Raw genomic sequence first — 16,665 nt, forward strand, 5'->3', positions numbered from 1 at the left:
GCATTGGAGGGAACTGTACTGATATGTACTAGGGGCGAAGGGGGGAGAGGAACACAGTTCAGTTGGCAGCCGCACTGTCCCAGTGAGGTACAGAGCTGCTTTATCTGAGCTTAGCTACGATGGGGTGCAGGCAGTGGGCTAGAGTTTACCTCAGTGCCCATGACCCAGGGATGCGAGTATCAGCCAGGGATCCCACTCATGATCGCTAGCCAGTGAAGTCAATGGGATGAGAATCGGCCGAGGTCTACAATGGTTGAGTGATCCAGTACAAGATAGATCTCCATATAGAGAATCTCTCATGACGTCAAGAAGCTGTTTTGCGGCCATTGAAGTACTTTTGAGGTGTAGTCACTGTTGTAATGTAGGAAACGCGACAGCCAATTTGCGCACAGCAAGATCCCACAAACAGCAATGGCCGGATAATCTGTTTTCTTACTGATGTTGGTTGAGGGATGAATATTGACCAGGCCACCGGGGAGAACTCTTCTTCGAAATGGTGCCCGCAAGGTCGTGGGATCGTTTACGTCCACCTCGGTTTACCGTGTCATCAGAAAGATGGCTCCTCCAACAGTGCAGCACTCCCTCAGTACTGACCCTCTAACAGTGCAGCACTCCCTCAGTACTGACCCTCCGACAGTGCAGCACTCCCTCAGTACTGACCCTCCGACAGTGCAGCACTCCCTCAGTACTGACCCTCCGACAGTGCAGCACTCCCTCAGTACTGACCCTCCGACAGTGCAGCGCTCCCTCAGTACTGACCCTCCGACAGTGCAGCACTCCCTCAGTACTGCCCCTCCGACAGTGCAGCACTCCCTCAGTACTGACCCTCCGACAGTGCAGCGCTCCCTCAGTACTGACCCTCCGACAGTGCAGCACTCCCTCAGTACTGCCCCTCCGACAGTGCAGCACTCCCTCAGTACTGCTCCTCCGACAGTGCAGCGCTCCCTCAGTACTGCCTCTCCGATGGTGCAGCGTTCCCTCAGCACAGACCCTCCGACAGTGCATGTTCCCTCAGTACTGGCCCTCTGACAGTGCAGCGCTCCCTCAATACTGCCCCTCCGACAGTGCACTCCCTCAGTACTGACCCTCCGACAGTGCAGTGCTCCCTCAGTACTGCCTCTCCGATGGTGCAGCACTCCCTCAGTACTGACCCTCCGACAGTGCATGCTCCCTCAATACTGCCCCTCTGATGGTGCAGCGCTCCCTCAATACTGCCCCTCCGACAGTGCACTCCCTCAGTACTGACCCTCCGACAGTGCAGTGCTCCCTCAGTACTGCCTCTCCGATGGTGCAGCGTTCCCTCAGTACTGACCCTCCGACAGTGCAGTGCTCCCTCAGTACTGCCCCTCCGACAGTGTAGCGCTCCCTCAGTACTGACCCTCCGACAGTGTAGCTCTCCCTCAGTACTGACCCTCTGACATTGCAGCGCTCCCTCAGTACTGACCCTCCGACAGTGTAGCGCTCCCTCAGTACTGACCCTCCGACAGTGCAGCGCTCCCTCAGTACTGACCCTCCGACAGTGCAGCACTCCCCTCAGTACTGACCCTCCGACAGTGCAGCACTCCCCTCAGTACTGACCCTCCGACAGTGCAGCACTTCCTCAGTACTGACCCTCCGACAGTGCAGCACTCCCCTCAGTACTGACCCTCCGACAGTGCAGCACTCCCCTCAGTACCGACCCTCCGACAGTGCAGCGCTCCCTCAGTACCGACCCTCCGACAGTGCAGCGCTCCCTCAGTACCGACCCTCCGACAGTGCAGCGCTCCCTCAGTACCGACCCTCCGACAGTGCAGCGCTCCCTCAGTACTGACCCTCCGACATTGCAGCGCTCCCTCAGTACTGACCCTCCGACAGTGCAGCGCTCCCTCAGTACTGACCCTCCGACATTGCAGCGCTCCCTCAGTACTGACCCTCCGACATTGCAGCGCTCCCTCAGTACTGACCCTCCGACAGTGCATCACTTCCTCAGTACTGACCCTCCGACAGTGCATCACTTCCTCAGTACTGACCCTCCGACAGTGCAGGGCTCCCTCAGTACTGACCCTCCGACAGTGCATCACTTCCTCAGTACTGACCCTCCGACAGTGCATCACTTCCTCAGTACTGACCCTCCGACAGTGCAGCGCTCCCTCAGTACTGACCCTCCGACAGTGCAGCACTCCCTCAGTACTGACCCTCCGACAGTGCATCACTTCCTCAGTACTGACCCTCCGACAGTGCATCACTTCCTCAGTACTGACCCTCCGACAGTGCATCACTTCCTCAGTACTGACCCTCCGACATTGCAGCGCTCCCTCAGTACTGACCCTCCGACAGTGCATCACTTCCTCAGTACTGACCCTCCGACAGTGCATCACTTCCTCAGTACTGACCCTCCGACAGTGTAGCGCTCCCTCAGTACTGACTCTCCGACAGTGCAGCCCTCCCTCAGTACTGACCCTCCGACAGTGCAGCACTCCCTCAGTACTGGCACCATGAGTGTTGGGCTCGATTTTGTGCTCAAGTCTCTGGAGTGGGGACTTGAACCCACAACCTTCAGAGTCGAGTCTGATTCAGCCTCCTCGCTACAATTTGAAGTAATAATTAAGCAAACTAGAAAGTGAGAGTTCCCTGCAGTCACATTTACCCTCTAGGCCTGGCCTCCATTGAATTCTCTGGTCGTCAAGGCACTCAACAGCCAGGCACTGGATATGGCCTTGCCTGGTTGCCATTGGAGACAGACCAGTTGCTTCTGAAAGGCGAGTAAACAGTTTGAGGCGAACTTGTTCCTCAAAGCAGTCAGTCACTCTAACATGGTTTCGGTTAATTCTTTCTCAGTTACGTGTCTGCGACAAAAGTGCCTCCCAGTAATTTCTAAGGATGCTTTTTCCTCACTGAAGTAATTGTCGTTCAGGCCTTGCACCTTTCCACAACTTTCCCAAGTGCAAATGACCAAAATCCCTCCCCATACACACACACACGGCCAAGGGCCCCCCGATCATCTGCATGGGGGCAGGGGCCTCCTCCCGTAGGCCTGGGTAAGAGACTGACCATCCAGTGGGACCGGCGGGCTCGTGCGCCGTGATACGAAACAGCGCTGTGGCACCAGTACGCCGAGGGGAGGGTCGATCTCTGCGCCAAACTCCTCGGCCCGCTATACATCTCGTCCGATATTCGGTTCCACTGATGTCAATAGAATCCAATATTGGGGCCGAGCGTATAACGGGCGGACGATGGGCCACCGCCCGTTTTGCCCTGCACAAACTAGGGCCCCCCCTCCCCCCCCGCCCCCCCCAACTCCCAAAGAGGCTGTGTGGGGAGGGGGCTTGCATCGTGTTAAGGTGACGCGCAGAGTCCCGAACTGACCCCAACACCACGCACTGATTCTGATCAACAAAACCTCCGACTCCAGCTCTCTGCGTTGAGGCCAGCGCAGGTCAGTTTTCCAATGGCTGAGCCGAGATAGGGAACTCGCTGTTGCCTCAAGGCTGGCGTGTGTTCACGCACTAACACTGTGCACTTCCAAACCCCGTTTACCCTACACGTGACTCCAGTCCCACACCCCAAATGTGGTTGACTTTTAGCTGCCCTCTGAAGTGGCCTGGCAAGCCGGTCAGTTGTATCGTCAACCAGGGATGGTCCATAAATGTCGGTCATGCCCACATCCCCGACAGTGACTAATTATAAAATAGCCATTCTTCTTAGTTTGCTTGTTGAGAAGTGTTAATGTTTTGGTAGCTGTGACTTCTGTTGGAATGAATCTGTGCATTTTTATTTATTTCTCTACATATACAAGGATATTCGTGCAGACACCCTACTGTAAACTCATCTCAGGCCAGGTTAATTCTCCCTCCTTTGATGCCAATCAAGATTTTATAGACATATGTCTCCAACAAATGATGGGCTTGAATTGGGAATTCTGAATCTTTTGGTCCTGATTTTAACCCAGGGCCTCATTTTAATGGTCCAGTTCGGAGTCCCACCCAAACTCGGAGGGAATCGGCATCTGGCGGTCCCTGGTGTAAGGTGAGTGGTCAGGGTGGGGGGAGGGCGTCCAGAGGCGATCGCGGTCAGGGGAGGGGAAGGGGAGCCCGGGGCAGGCGTGGTCCAAGGTTTCCTTGTTGGGTCTGGAGGAGCACTCCTGGTCCCTTTCAAAAGAATGTAAATGTACCTGGGCCTTATCTGGTCACAGTCCTGCTCATCACCAGCCGTCATTGGAGGCTCCGGGACTGGGGGGCCATTTCCGCGATCATCCGGATGATGCCATTGGACCCCCAACGTTTAAATATTGATGAGGCCCCTGCCTGCCTGCGACGGGCAGCCCCGATTGCCACCCAAAACCCAAAACAAAATGGCGATTGGTACGCGAACACGTCAGGAACGCAGCAGGGAGCGTCCGGCCGCCATTTTAACCCCCAACCCGTTCCCACTGCGGGGGGGGGGGGAGGGTTAAAACCATCCCTTTCATTTCAGGTTGGAATAGGTTTATGATTGGGAATGGGATTAATAGTAGGATTGGGATGTCAATGCGATTCAGATCGGAAGAGATAATGGGAATGGGAATATGAATTGAATTGGGAACGTGAATGGAATTGGGAATGTGAATGGGATTGGGAATACCAATGGGATTGGGAATACAAATGGGATTGGAAATGTGAATGGGATTGGAAATGTGAATGGGATTGGGAACGTGAATGGGATTGGAACGTAAATGGGATTGGAACGTAAATGGGATTGGAACGTTAATGCAATTGGGAACGTGAATGGGATTGGGAATACCAATGGGATTGGGAACGTGAATGGGATTGGGAACGTGAATGGGATTGGAACGTTAATGCAATTGGGAACGTTAATGCGATTGGGAATGTGAATGGGATTGGGAACGTTAATGCGATTGGGAATGTGAATGGGATTGGGAACGTGAATGGGATTGGGAACGTGAATGGGATTGGGAACGTGAATGGGATTGGGAACGTGAATGGGATTGTAAGCCCCATTTTTTCGGTCTCTGGATCAGATTTGTTCCAATCCTAATGTTATTGCTGACCCCCCCACATACAGTGCAATCTCTTTGCTGCTGAAGAGCCTCGGGCTCTTCCTGCTTCTACTGGTTCTCTCGTTGTCTGTGATCTACCAGACGCAAAGTCGGATGAGGGATACGGAGAGGGAGGTGAAGGGAGGTCGGGTGAACGTGCGTCTGATGGCGGGCCTGATCCAGCCTGTGTAGGGATGGGGAGGGATGGAATGGAACACGTCCTTGTGGAATATTCCGGCAGGTCTACCGGGATGAATATATTCTTATTTCTTGGCGTCCCAAGGAGGCTTGCAGGCCGGGTCCAGGCCCCAACTATCGGAAGGCCTCAAAGTCCAAAGTGAACCAATCGTTCCTTCACCATTGGGATTCAGGGACTAGGGGATGGGGGAGGTACCAACATTGTCTCCAATCGCTGCTTGAAGCCAGAGCTGTGAGCAGCCCGTTGGCTCAGTGGGTTAAGTGGTATTGCCTGCTAAAAAACTAAGCCCTACAGAGCAGGAAGGTTCCAGATGCAATTCCCAGTCCGGGCTGAGTTAGCTGCTCTCAGCCGAAGTGGCGACTGGTGTGTTGAAATTGGCCTCAGTGCCTCAGACTGAGGCGGGGTGGGGGGTGGGAAAGGAGTGAGCCTGACCACAGCCCAGCGAAGGTATGGAGTGAAGTTTCACTTTTACTCGACGGAGAGGAGAGTCAGGGGCGGGGTGTGAGACGGGCGGCCGATTCGTCACCGCCCGTTTTTTTGCCCCCGGTGGGGGGGTCAACGTGATCAGTCACCCCTGCGCGCGTCTTCGAGCGAGGACAGGATCGGGCATGCCCGCGCCGCCTCCCGCAGTTGGATAGCCTCGCCGACGCTGTCCGGGCTCGCCCACGCGACGAGCGTCCGCCCGGTTAAGCAGTGAGCCGTATCCCGCCTCGAGAAACAGTTGGAAGGGACACCGAACTTCAAATTGGTGAGGAGGCAACAATGTCAGATTAAGAAATGTTGGCAACAAGGGAGTACAATAAATAAAACACAAACTAAATCAAGGAAATTAAAGTGTACGCAGTGAAACAGTCTCAGTCCAAACAGGGAAGAGAGGCAAGATTGATCCTGCAACACCAAAGGGGCCTCAGTGAGAACCAAATCGAAATCCAGCAGCTTCCCCCCTGGCTCCGTTCTCGGCCTTGTTGTGCAGGACGCGTTGACCTTTCTCAAAGTGCTTTCTCCGTGACCCTGCGACGGCAGAGAAACAATAAATAAATTGGCGTTTGGCACAGGTGAGGCTTCGAAACGTCCGCCTCCTTAGCTCCTTCGGCGGTTCGCCCATTTTGGACAGTCAGAGAAAAGAGTGGCACAATAAGGTCACCATGGCAACGAGAAGAAAAGAAAAATGGAGGACGCCCTCCCGCCCCCGCCCCCGCCCCTTGACCCTGGTCCTGTTTTTCGCGGCCAATCGTTACTGAGAGTCCGTCCCGCCGTGGAATGTTTCGTGACTCCTTCTCACGACTCTGGCAACACATTTCAGAGGACGTGCTTGAGGTTCGGTCCTGAAGGGATCTGGAATAGGAGCCGAGGCATGCAAACTTGGGGAGGGGCACTGCCCCTTTTAGCGAGTGGTCGAGGACGGGCATTCTGAATTTACCACCCGCCCCCCACCCCCCAACCCCTTCCTCCGACTCCCTATGCCACTCCATTCAGCTGCTTTGGGTCCGTCAAGTCCAAATAGATTTCTGACCGCAGGAACCTTGGGTAAGAGTCCTTCTCCATCAGGCCGTAGATCCGTTTCTGAGCCAGGTCGAAGGTCGAGCGGGTGGGGCTCAGGATATTACTGGAGGTCATCTCCCGCGTGTGGGAATCCAGGTTGACCTGGGGAAATGGAGAGAGAGAAAAAGAGGGTTTGCAGGTCACCCAAATGCTGTCAGAAGTGGGGGGTTTTAGGGGTGGGGGTCAGTCGTGGCTTGTGTCCGTCCCCACCCCTCTCCTGAAGAGATGGGATTGGCGAGATACCCGAAAATCCCACCATTCCCACCACCAATGCTCCCCACCCCCACCCAGTGCGAAGCCAGTGGAAAGAAAGAAAAGCTTGCATTTATATAGCACCTTTCACGGCCTCAAGTGCTTTACAACCAATGAAGTACTTTTGAAGTGTGGTCAGTCACTGATGTGGGAAGGCGGGGCCACTCTAAGGCCAGCTGCCCAAAGGTAACTTTGAACCAGATAGAATTTACAGCCAGGCCATTCGGCCCGACAGGTCTATGCTGGCGTTTACGCTCCTGCTAATCTCTCGCACACCCTGGGCAGGATTACAAAGGAAATGCTTTTCATTTGGATACCTGATGCTGCTCGAACCTCTCTCGCAACCTTTCACAACCGCTCTGCCTTAAAAAATAAATTGGGACGTGGGGAACAGCAGTAAGTCCTCACCCATCCCTAGGCAGGCTGGGGGCATTAAAAGTCAAGGACATGGTGTGGAATTGGAGCTGGAAAGAACTTGCATTTATATAGTGCCTTTCATGACCTCAGGACGTCCCAAAGTACTTTTTGAAGTGTAGCCACTGTTGTGATGTAGGGAACGTGACAACCAATTTGTGCACAGCAAGATCCCACAAACAGCAATGTGATAATGACCAGATGATCCGTTTTTTTTAGTGATGTTGACTGTGGGATAAATATTGGCCCAGGACACCGGGGAGAACTCCCCAGCTCTTCTTCGAAATAGCGGGGTTTCTGACTCAGAGGCGAGAGTGGTAATTCTTCCAAAAAAAAAGTACTTAATTTGCTCTAAAACAGTTTGGGACATCCCGAGGCTGTGACAGGCAATATATAAATGCAGGTTCTCGCAGTCTTGTCTCGGTCCTTCCCAGGACTTCAAAACTGTGGAAGTCCTTATCTCCTGTAACCGTCCCTTTGTCCCGTGCAATCGATGGGCTTTTAAAATGCAACCTAGCCACGAGATTTATTCAATTCATTTAGAGCGTCAGATGGAATCAATTGGTCAGAATTTGCCCTCTGAGTCAAAGGGTTGTTGTTTTATATTCCCACTCCGGGGGGTAAACCTTACGATGTAAACCCGGTGATAGTGATGATGTCGGCAGCCCGTTTAACATCTCTCCTCATTTTTATTTCCATTGTCGGAGGGTCAGTACTGAGGGAGTGCTGCACTGTCGGAGGGTCAGTACTGAGGGAGTGCTGCACTGTCGGAGGGTCAGTACTGAGAGAGGGCTGCACTGTCGGAGGGTCAGTACTGAGGGAGCGCTGCACTGTCGGAGGGTCAGTACTGAGGGAGTGCTGCACTGTCGGAGGGTCAGTACTGAGGGAGTGCTGCACTGTCGGAGGGTCGGTACTGAGGGAGTGCTGCACTGTCGGAGGGTCAGTACTGAGGGAGTGCTGCACTGTCGGAGGGTCGGTACTGAGGGAGTGCCGCACTGTCGGAGGGTCGGTACTGAGGGAGTGCTGCACTGTCGGAGGGTCAGTACTGAGGGAGTGCTGCACTGTCGGAGGGTCAGTACTGAGGGAGTGCCGCACTGTCGGAGGGTCGGTACTGAGGGAGTGCTGCACTGTCGGAGGGTCAGTACTGAGGGAGTGCTGCACTGTCGGAGGGTCAGTACTGAGGGAGTGCTGCACTGTCGGAGGGGCAGTACTGAGGGAGTGCTGCACTGTCGGAGGGTCAGTACTGAGGGAGTGCTGCACTGTCGGAGGGGCGGTACTGAGGGAGTGCTGCACTGTCGGAGGGTCAGTACTGAGGGAGTGCTGCACTGTCGGAGGGGCAGTACTGAGGGAGGGCTGCACTGTCGGAGGGTCAGTACTGAGGGAGTGCCGCACTGTCGGAGGGTCAGTACTGAGGGAGGGCTGCACTGTCGGAGGGTCAGTACTGAGGAAGTGCCGCACTGTCGGAGGGTCAGTACTGAGGGAGTGCTGCACTGTCGGAGGGTCAGTACTGAGGGAGTGCTGCACTGTCGGAGGGGTAGCACTGAGGGAGTGCTGCACTGTCGGAGGGGCCATCTTTTGGTTAACCATCAAACTGAGCCTGGTTCAGCTGGATGTTATCGGTCCCATGATGCTACATGAAGCAGGACAGGGAGTTTTCCTGGTCAACAAGCTCCAAAAATTGGTTAACTAGTCATTCGCCTCACCGCTCTTTGTGGGATCTTGCTGTGTGCAAAATGACGATTGCTGCTGCGTTTGGCCACATTGCACCCATTGTAGGGTGATGTGTTTTGAGTTGCTTCTGACAGATGTGGTAAGCTGATCTTTAAATCCACTTTCTATCTTTCCTTCTCCTTGGTCTCGCCATGGCAGCCATTAGTATGATTTCCAGGGGTTGAGCAGCTTGATCCAAGCTGGGCCCAGATTCTCCTTTAAAGCAACTGGGGCTGTCCCAGGACTCAGGAAGCATCTCCCCATCACCGACACTACCAGATCGGCTCGCTATCTCTGTAACCTCCCCATCACCGACACTACCAGATCGGCTCGCTATCTCTGTAACCTCCTCCAGCACTGCAACCCTCCGAGATCTCTGCACTCCTTCCAGGCCTCTTGCGTATCCCCGATTTTCATCGCTCCACCATTGGCGGCCGTGCCTTCAGCTGCCTGGGCCCTAAACTCTGGAATTCCCTCCCTAAACCTCTCCGCCTCTCTCTCCTCCTTTAAGACGCTCCTTAAAACCTACCTTTTGGTCACCTGTCCTAACATCTCTTTACAATGTCAAATTTTGTCTGATTACGCTCCTGGGACGTTTTACTATGTTAAAGGCGCTATATAAATGCAATTGTTGTTTTGGGGGGGTGGGGTGGAGACTGACATGGTGGGACTCATTAAAGGGCATAAAATTTCGGCAATCTATCAATAAAATATGTTTCTGCCTCTGCATTTCCTGGTACACAATCAGTTGTCCTGTAATCATCGAGGCTTGGGATTTGGGTGGAAAAAGCAACAGGTTTGGATCCCAATGGGAGCTGATTGTAGAGGGAATTCCTGCCCTTACCTCTCTTGGGGCATGGGTAGCAATGAACTCCTCGAAGATCTTCTTGGCCTTGGACGTGAGTTTGGAGGTGGACTTGGTCCTCCTGTAGGCCTCGCACGCCTGCCAGAACTCGATGTTCTCGTCGCTGAACTCTGTGCGCAGGAAGCCCTTGAACGCGATCAGCCCGTCTGTCGGTGGAACCAGAGCACAGGGAGTGACCTTCCGTCCGCACACTGTTTGGGCACAACTCCAACTCTCGGCCAGTGAACTGGCGAATCAGATCGACCGCCCGGTGTGGAACCTTCCCGATTTTCGTCGAGATCAAAGTGAATGGAAATCGGGTGGGTTCTATCTCGGACGACAGCTCACCGCCCCCAACCATTGGTGCATAAACGGTAGCTACTGACTCAGGACATTGTATCTGAGGGTTTACTAGAGTTTTTACATGGGATTGCATAGAATGCACAGCACAGAAACAGGCCATTCGGCCCAACTGGTCTGTGCCGGCTCCACATGAGCCTCCTCCCACCCCTCTTCATCTCACCCTATCAGCATATTCCTTTCTCCCTCATGTGTTTATCCAGCTTCCCCTTAAATGTATCTACACTATTCACCTCAGCTATTCCTTGTGGTAGTGAGTTCCACATTCTCACCACTCTCTGGGTGAAGAAGTTTCTCCTGAATTCCCTATTGGATTTATTAGTGACTATCTTATATTTATGACCTCTAGTTCTGGTCTCCCCCAAAAGTGGAAACATCTCTACATCTACCCTATCGAACCCCTTCATAATTTTAATGATCTCCATTAGGTCACCCCTCAGCTTTCTCTTTTCTAGGGTTTGGTAAACGCTGTAGGTGCACTGATTATAGAAAATTTTATAGACATCACTGTGACGCTGTTTATTTGTGACTAAGATAGAAATTATTATATCGTTAGAATTAGCAGCCGCAGAATCTCCATCTGAGCCACTTTCTCGTCCTGAATACATGTGTAATTATTCCCTCAGAACTTGTAAGAATTTTTCAGGCGTTTGGGGCTTCCCACTGATACGATTAAACGCTCTAACCCGAGCTCATTTCTTACCATTGATTTCTACTTTTCCCCAACATTCCTGGATATTAAGGAAACTTTGGGATATTTTTCACAAAGTTGGCCCCTTTTTCTTTTGTTGTCCGTCCCTGGGATTTGGGCATCGCTGGCAAGGCCGCATTTATTGCCCAATCCTAGCTGCCCTGAGAAGTTGCTGAGTGTTTGTTGCTCTCGTCTCCTCTTCTGGCTTTTGTTTGCACGTCTGAAACAAGGCTGCGATGAGGGTTTGGGCGGAATTCAAGCTGAGCGTCGGTGAGAAGGTTATTGGTGATTAGTTGGCACTGTTGGCGACTCCTTCCATCGCTATGATTGGGAGGAGACTAATCGAGCAATAATTAGATGTGTGAGATTGATCCTATTTCTTGTGGATTGGCCATACCTGGCCAACCTTAGGTGTCAGCTGTGGCTCAGTGGGCAGCACTCTTGTCTCTGAGTTTGAAGGTTGTGGGTTCAAGTCCCCCTTCAGACACTTGAGCTCAAAAGCTAGGCTAGCACTCCCAATGCAGCACTAAGGGAGTGTTGCATTATTGGCGAGTACTGTCTTTCGGATGTGATGTTAAACAGAGGCCCTGTCTACCTTCTCAGGTGACCGTAAAAGATCCCTTGGCACTATTTCAAAGAAGAGCAGGGGAGTTCTCCCCAGAATCCTGGGCAATATTCATCCCTTAGCCAACATCAATAAAAAAAAACAGATTATCTGGTCATTATCACATTGCTGTTTGTGGGATCTTACTGTGTATAAATTGGCTGCTGTGTTTCCTACATTACAACAGTGAGTACACTTCAAAAGTACTTCTATTGGCTGTAAAGTGCCTTTGATGTTGTGAGGTCATGACAGGTCTTTCTTTCTCTACTGATCTATAGTAGAGAAGTGACTCGGCCTGGACTGGGTCTCTTCAGCTCTGCCTTTACTTGTAAAAGAAGGAAGAAAGAGCCTGCGTTTATTTGGCATCTTTCAGCTCCTCAGGACGTCCCGAAGGGTGTCAGAGCCAATGAATTATTTTTAAAGTTTGATCACCATTGATGAACGAGACAGCCAGTCTTACACACAGTGACGTCTCACAACCAGCAATGAGATAAATGACCAGATAATCTCTTCTGATGGTGTTTGTTGAGGTATGAAGGTTGGGAAGGACACCTGTGAGGAACTCCCCTCCTTTTCAAATAGTGGCCGTGGGATCTTTTACATCCACCTGAGTGGGCAGATGGGGCCTTGGTTTAACGTCTCATCAGAAAGACGGCACCTCCGGCAGTGCAGTGCTCCCTCAGTGGGTAATAGGGTTGCCAACCTTCCCGGATTATCTCTGAGTCTACCTGGAATGGAAGATGAATCTCCTGGGCACCGCTGCTAGCAACCCAGGAGAACAGCAGAGCATGTAGCATCTGTGGGTTGTACCTGTATACTCCCCTGGCCCTCTCACAGGCGGCCTCCTTGTTCTCTGAACTTCAGGAGCGACAGCTGCACGACGGTAACCTCAGACTAGACTCTCAATTACAGGCGACCCAACCTTCATAATGTAAATGCAATAACATTTGCAAACCGCGGGCAAAGTGCCACACAAATCGGATGTCAACAATCAGGCGTCACGTGATCGAATGCCGCATGATCACACGTCCAGCCAGAGTTGGCATCCCCAGTGGACAACCAGCGGCACGTCGGCAGATCGACCCTCCGTGCGATTTTATGTGTAAACTGGGCGTTAGTGAGATGGAAACTCCCATCCCCACTCCAGGTTTGCTCATTCTGGTAATTTTGATAAACCCTCCAGTACCGCCTTACTGCAGGCAGGGGGCGCCACGAGCCTGTGGAAGCAGAGTCCCGCAGCAGCACCACCTTCTGGCACTGAGCGGTATGACAGGGTTCTTTCTCAACTCCACATTTCACACAATGAATGGAGTTGGAAACACGTTTGTGAACGGGGAGAGCGAATATTAGCAAGTGGTGGTTTCCAGAAAACTCAAATCCTACCACACAGCGAAACCACAAGTAGGAGTGATTCAAAGAGACCGCGAATATCTATCTGCCAATTAATTGATCCATACTGCCATCTCTGCCCACCTATCTATCGCTATCTCACCAGCTATCCATCTCTATCTCTCCATCCATCCATCTCTATCTCTCCATCCATCCATCTCTATCTCTCCATCCATCCATCTCTATCTCTCCATCCATCCATCTCTCTAGCCAGCCATCTCTATCTCTCCAGCCATCTCTATCTCTCCAGCCATCTCTATCTCTCCAGCCATCTCTATCTCTCCAGCCATCTCTATCTCTATCTCTCCAGCCATCCATCTCTCCATCCATCCATCTCTCCATCCATCTATCTCTCCATCCATCCATCCATCTCTCCATCCATCCATCTCTCCATCCATCCATCCATCCATCTCTCCATCCATCCATCTCTCCATCCACCCATCTCCCATGTGTCTATCTCTCCATCTATCCATCTCTCCATCTATCTATCTCCCATGTGTCTATCTCTCCATCTATCCATCTCTCCATCTATCTATCTCCCATGTGTCTATCTCTCCATCTATCCATCTCTCCATCTATCTATCTCCCATGTGTCTATCTCTCCAGCCCTCCATCCCACAATCTATCTCGAACCCCAATATATCGCACTCGTCTCCCAGAGGAAAGTTCTATCAATCCTTAGAACTAAGTCTTGTTGTGAAAGTCACATCCTCACTTCTGAACAATCGCCCATATTTTTAATGTACCTTCACTTATCTCGTTCCTCATTGGTGCCTTTAGTATCACACAAAGTAAATGAAGGGACTGTGAAGCCCAGAACTGTGTAAGGGCCTAAAGTAAACCCTGAATCACCAGAATATCCACTCTGATACTCAACTCAGTCCTCACCTTCAGAAAATTAACAAGTCGGAAAGCCTGTGATACATACACTAACACACAAATATACACACACACACACACACACACTCTCTTACACACTCATGGACACTCATGTTCTCATACACACATGCACTCTCTTACACACACATGGACACACAGCCTCTTACACACACAGACACACACACTCTCTTACACACTCATGGACACACACTCTCTTACACACTCACGGACACTCATGCTCTCATACACACTCACGGACACACACTCTCTTACACACTCACAGACACACACTCTCTTACACACTCACGGACACACATACTCTCATACACACATGCACTCTCTTACACACACATGGACACAGTCTCTTACACACACACAGACACACACACTCTCTTACACACTCGTGGACACACATGCTCTCTTACACACACACAGACTCACACTCTCTCCTACACAACCAGGGACACACACACTCTCTTACACACAGGGACACATGTTCTCTCTTACACACACAGGGACACACATGCTCTCTCACACACACACAGACTCACACTCTCTCCTACACACCCAGGGACACACACACTCTCTTACACACAGGGACACATGTTCTCTCTTACACACACACAGACACACACTCTCTTACACACACACACTCTCTTCCACACATGCAGATTCACACACACTCTCTTACACAAACACAGATTCACACACACACAGATTCACACACACGCAGATTCACACACACGCAGATTCACACACACACTCTCTTACACACACACACAGATTCACACACACACTCTCTTACACACACGCAGATTCACACACACACTCTCTTACACACACACACAGATTCACACACACACTCTCTTTCACACACACAGATTCACACACACACTCTCTTACACACACACACAGATTCACACACACACTCTCTTTCACACACACAGATTCACACACACACTCTCTTACACACACACAGATTCACACACACACTCTCTTACACACACGCAGATTCACACACACACTCTCTTACACACACGCAGATTCACACACACACTCTCTTACACACACACACAGATTCACACACACACTCTCTTTCACACACACAGATTCACATACACACTCTCTTTCACACACACAGATTCACACACACACTCTCTTACACACACACAGATTCACACACACACTCTCTTACACACACACAGATTCACACACACACTCTCTTACACACACGCAGATTCACACACACACTCTCTTACACACACACACAGATTCACACACACACTCTCTTTCACACACACAGATTCACATACACACTCTCTTACACACACGCAGATTCACACACACACTCTCTTACACACACACACAGATTCACACACACACTCTCTTTCACACACACAGATTCACATACACACTCTCTTTCACACACACAGATTCACACACACACAGATTGACACCCACTTACACCATCCTGCACACTCACACAGAGCCAGACTTCATCAACCACAAAACTTGCATCTCACACCTAAATGTCATCTCTCATGCTCTTCGATACGTGTGTGCACACCCTCACACATGTACTCCTCATCTCATACACACATGTATGGATGGACAGGCGTGACTCTCTCACACATTTATGTACTCACATCGATGAGCCAGTAACTTGTCCAGTGACTCTCCCCATTCTCTAGCTTCCTCTGCTGTCGGCCTGCAAACAACACAGAGCAACAGAACCCATCAGAAACCAGGGTGGGCCACAGGGAGAGCATCTAACTCACCGCACCACCCTATCACAGGGGGGGAAAGGACAGTGTCTGACCCACCGTCCCACCCAGTCCCAGAGGGGGAAAGGACAGTGTCTGACCCACTGTACCACCCAGTCCCAGAGGGGGAAAGGACAGTGTCTGACCCACTGCCCCACCCAGTCCCAGAGGGGGAAAGGACAGTGTCTGACCCACTGTCCCACCCAGTCCCAGAGGGGGAAAGGACAGTGTCTGACCCACTGTACCACCCAGTCCCAGAGGGGGAAAGGACAGTGTCTGACCCACTGCACCACTCAGTCCCAGAGGGGGAAAGGACAGTGTCTGACCCACTGTAGCACCCAGTCCCAGAGGGGGAAAGGACAGTGTCTGACCCACTGTACCACCCAGTCCCAGAGGGGGAAAGGACAGTGTCTGACCCACTGTACCACCCAGTCCCAGAGGGGAAAGGACAGTGTCTGACCCACTGTACCACAGTCCCAGAGGGGGAAAGGACAGTGTCTGACCCACTGTACCATCCAGTCCCAGAGGGGGAAAGGACAGTGTCTGACCCACTGTACCACCCAGTCCCAGAGGGGGAAAGGACAGTGTCTGACCCACTGTACCACCCAGTCCCAGAGGGGGAAAGGACAGTGTCTGACCCACTGTACCACCCAGTCCCAGAGGGGAAAGGACAGTGTCTGACCCACTGTACCATCCAGTTCCAGAGGGGGAAAGGACAGTGTGTGACCCACTGTAACACCCAGTCCCAGAGGGGGAAAGGACAGTGTCTGACCCACTGTCCCGCCCAGTCCCAGAGGGGGAAAGGACAGTGTCTGACCCACTGTACCACCCAGTCCCAGAGGGGGAAAGGACAGTGTCTGACCCACTGTACCACCCAGTCCCAGAGGGGGAAAGGACAGTGTCTGACCCACTGTACCACCCTATCACAGTGGGGGAAAGGACAGTGTCTGACCCACTGTACCACCCAGTCCCAGAGGGGGAAAGGACAGTGTCTGACCCACTGT

At 52.0% G+C, this 16,665-nt stretch overlaps 1 protein-coding gene across 2 annotated transcripts in view; it reads right to left on the bottom strand.

Annotated features, from left to right (window-relative positions):
* Nucleotides 1–3,724: 3,724 nt before the first annotated feature.
* The window catches only part of LOC137305113 (regulator of G-protein signaling 8-like), a 60,656-nt gene continuing 47,715 nt past the window's right edge, over nt 3,725–16,665 (bottom strand). For both annotated transcript variants that reach the window (XM_067973900.1, XM_067973899.1), the window contains 3 exons: nt 15,545–15,606; nt 9,976–10,142; nt 3,725–6,857 (listed from right to left, as the gene is read on the bottom strand). In XM_067973900.1, coding sequence (XP_067830001.1) covers nt 6,672–6,857; nt 9,976–10,142; nt 15,545–15,606 — 415 coding nt within the window. In that variant the 3' untranslated portion in view covers nt 3,725–6,671. The remainder of the gene's footprint in view (nt 6,858–9,975; nt 10,143–15,544; nt 15,607–16,665) is intronic.

The sequence above is a fragment of the Heptranchias perlo genome, chromosome 39, assembly GCF_035084215.1.
Source record: "Heptranchias perlo isolate sHepPer1 chromosome 39, sHepPer1.hap1, whole genome shotgun sequence".
In the NCBI taxonomy this organism is placed as follows: domain Eukaryota; kingdom Metazoa; phylum Chordata; class Chondrichthyes; order Hexanchiformes; family Hexanchidae; genus Heptranchias; species Heptranchias perlo.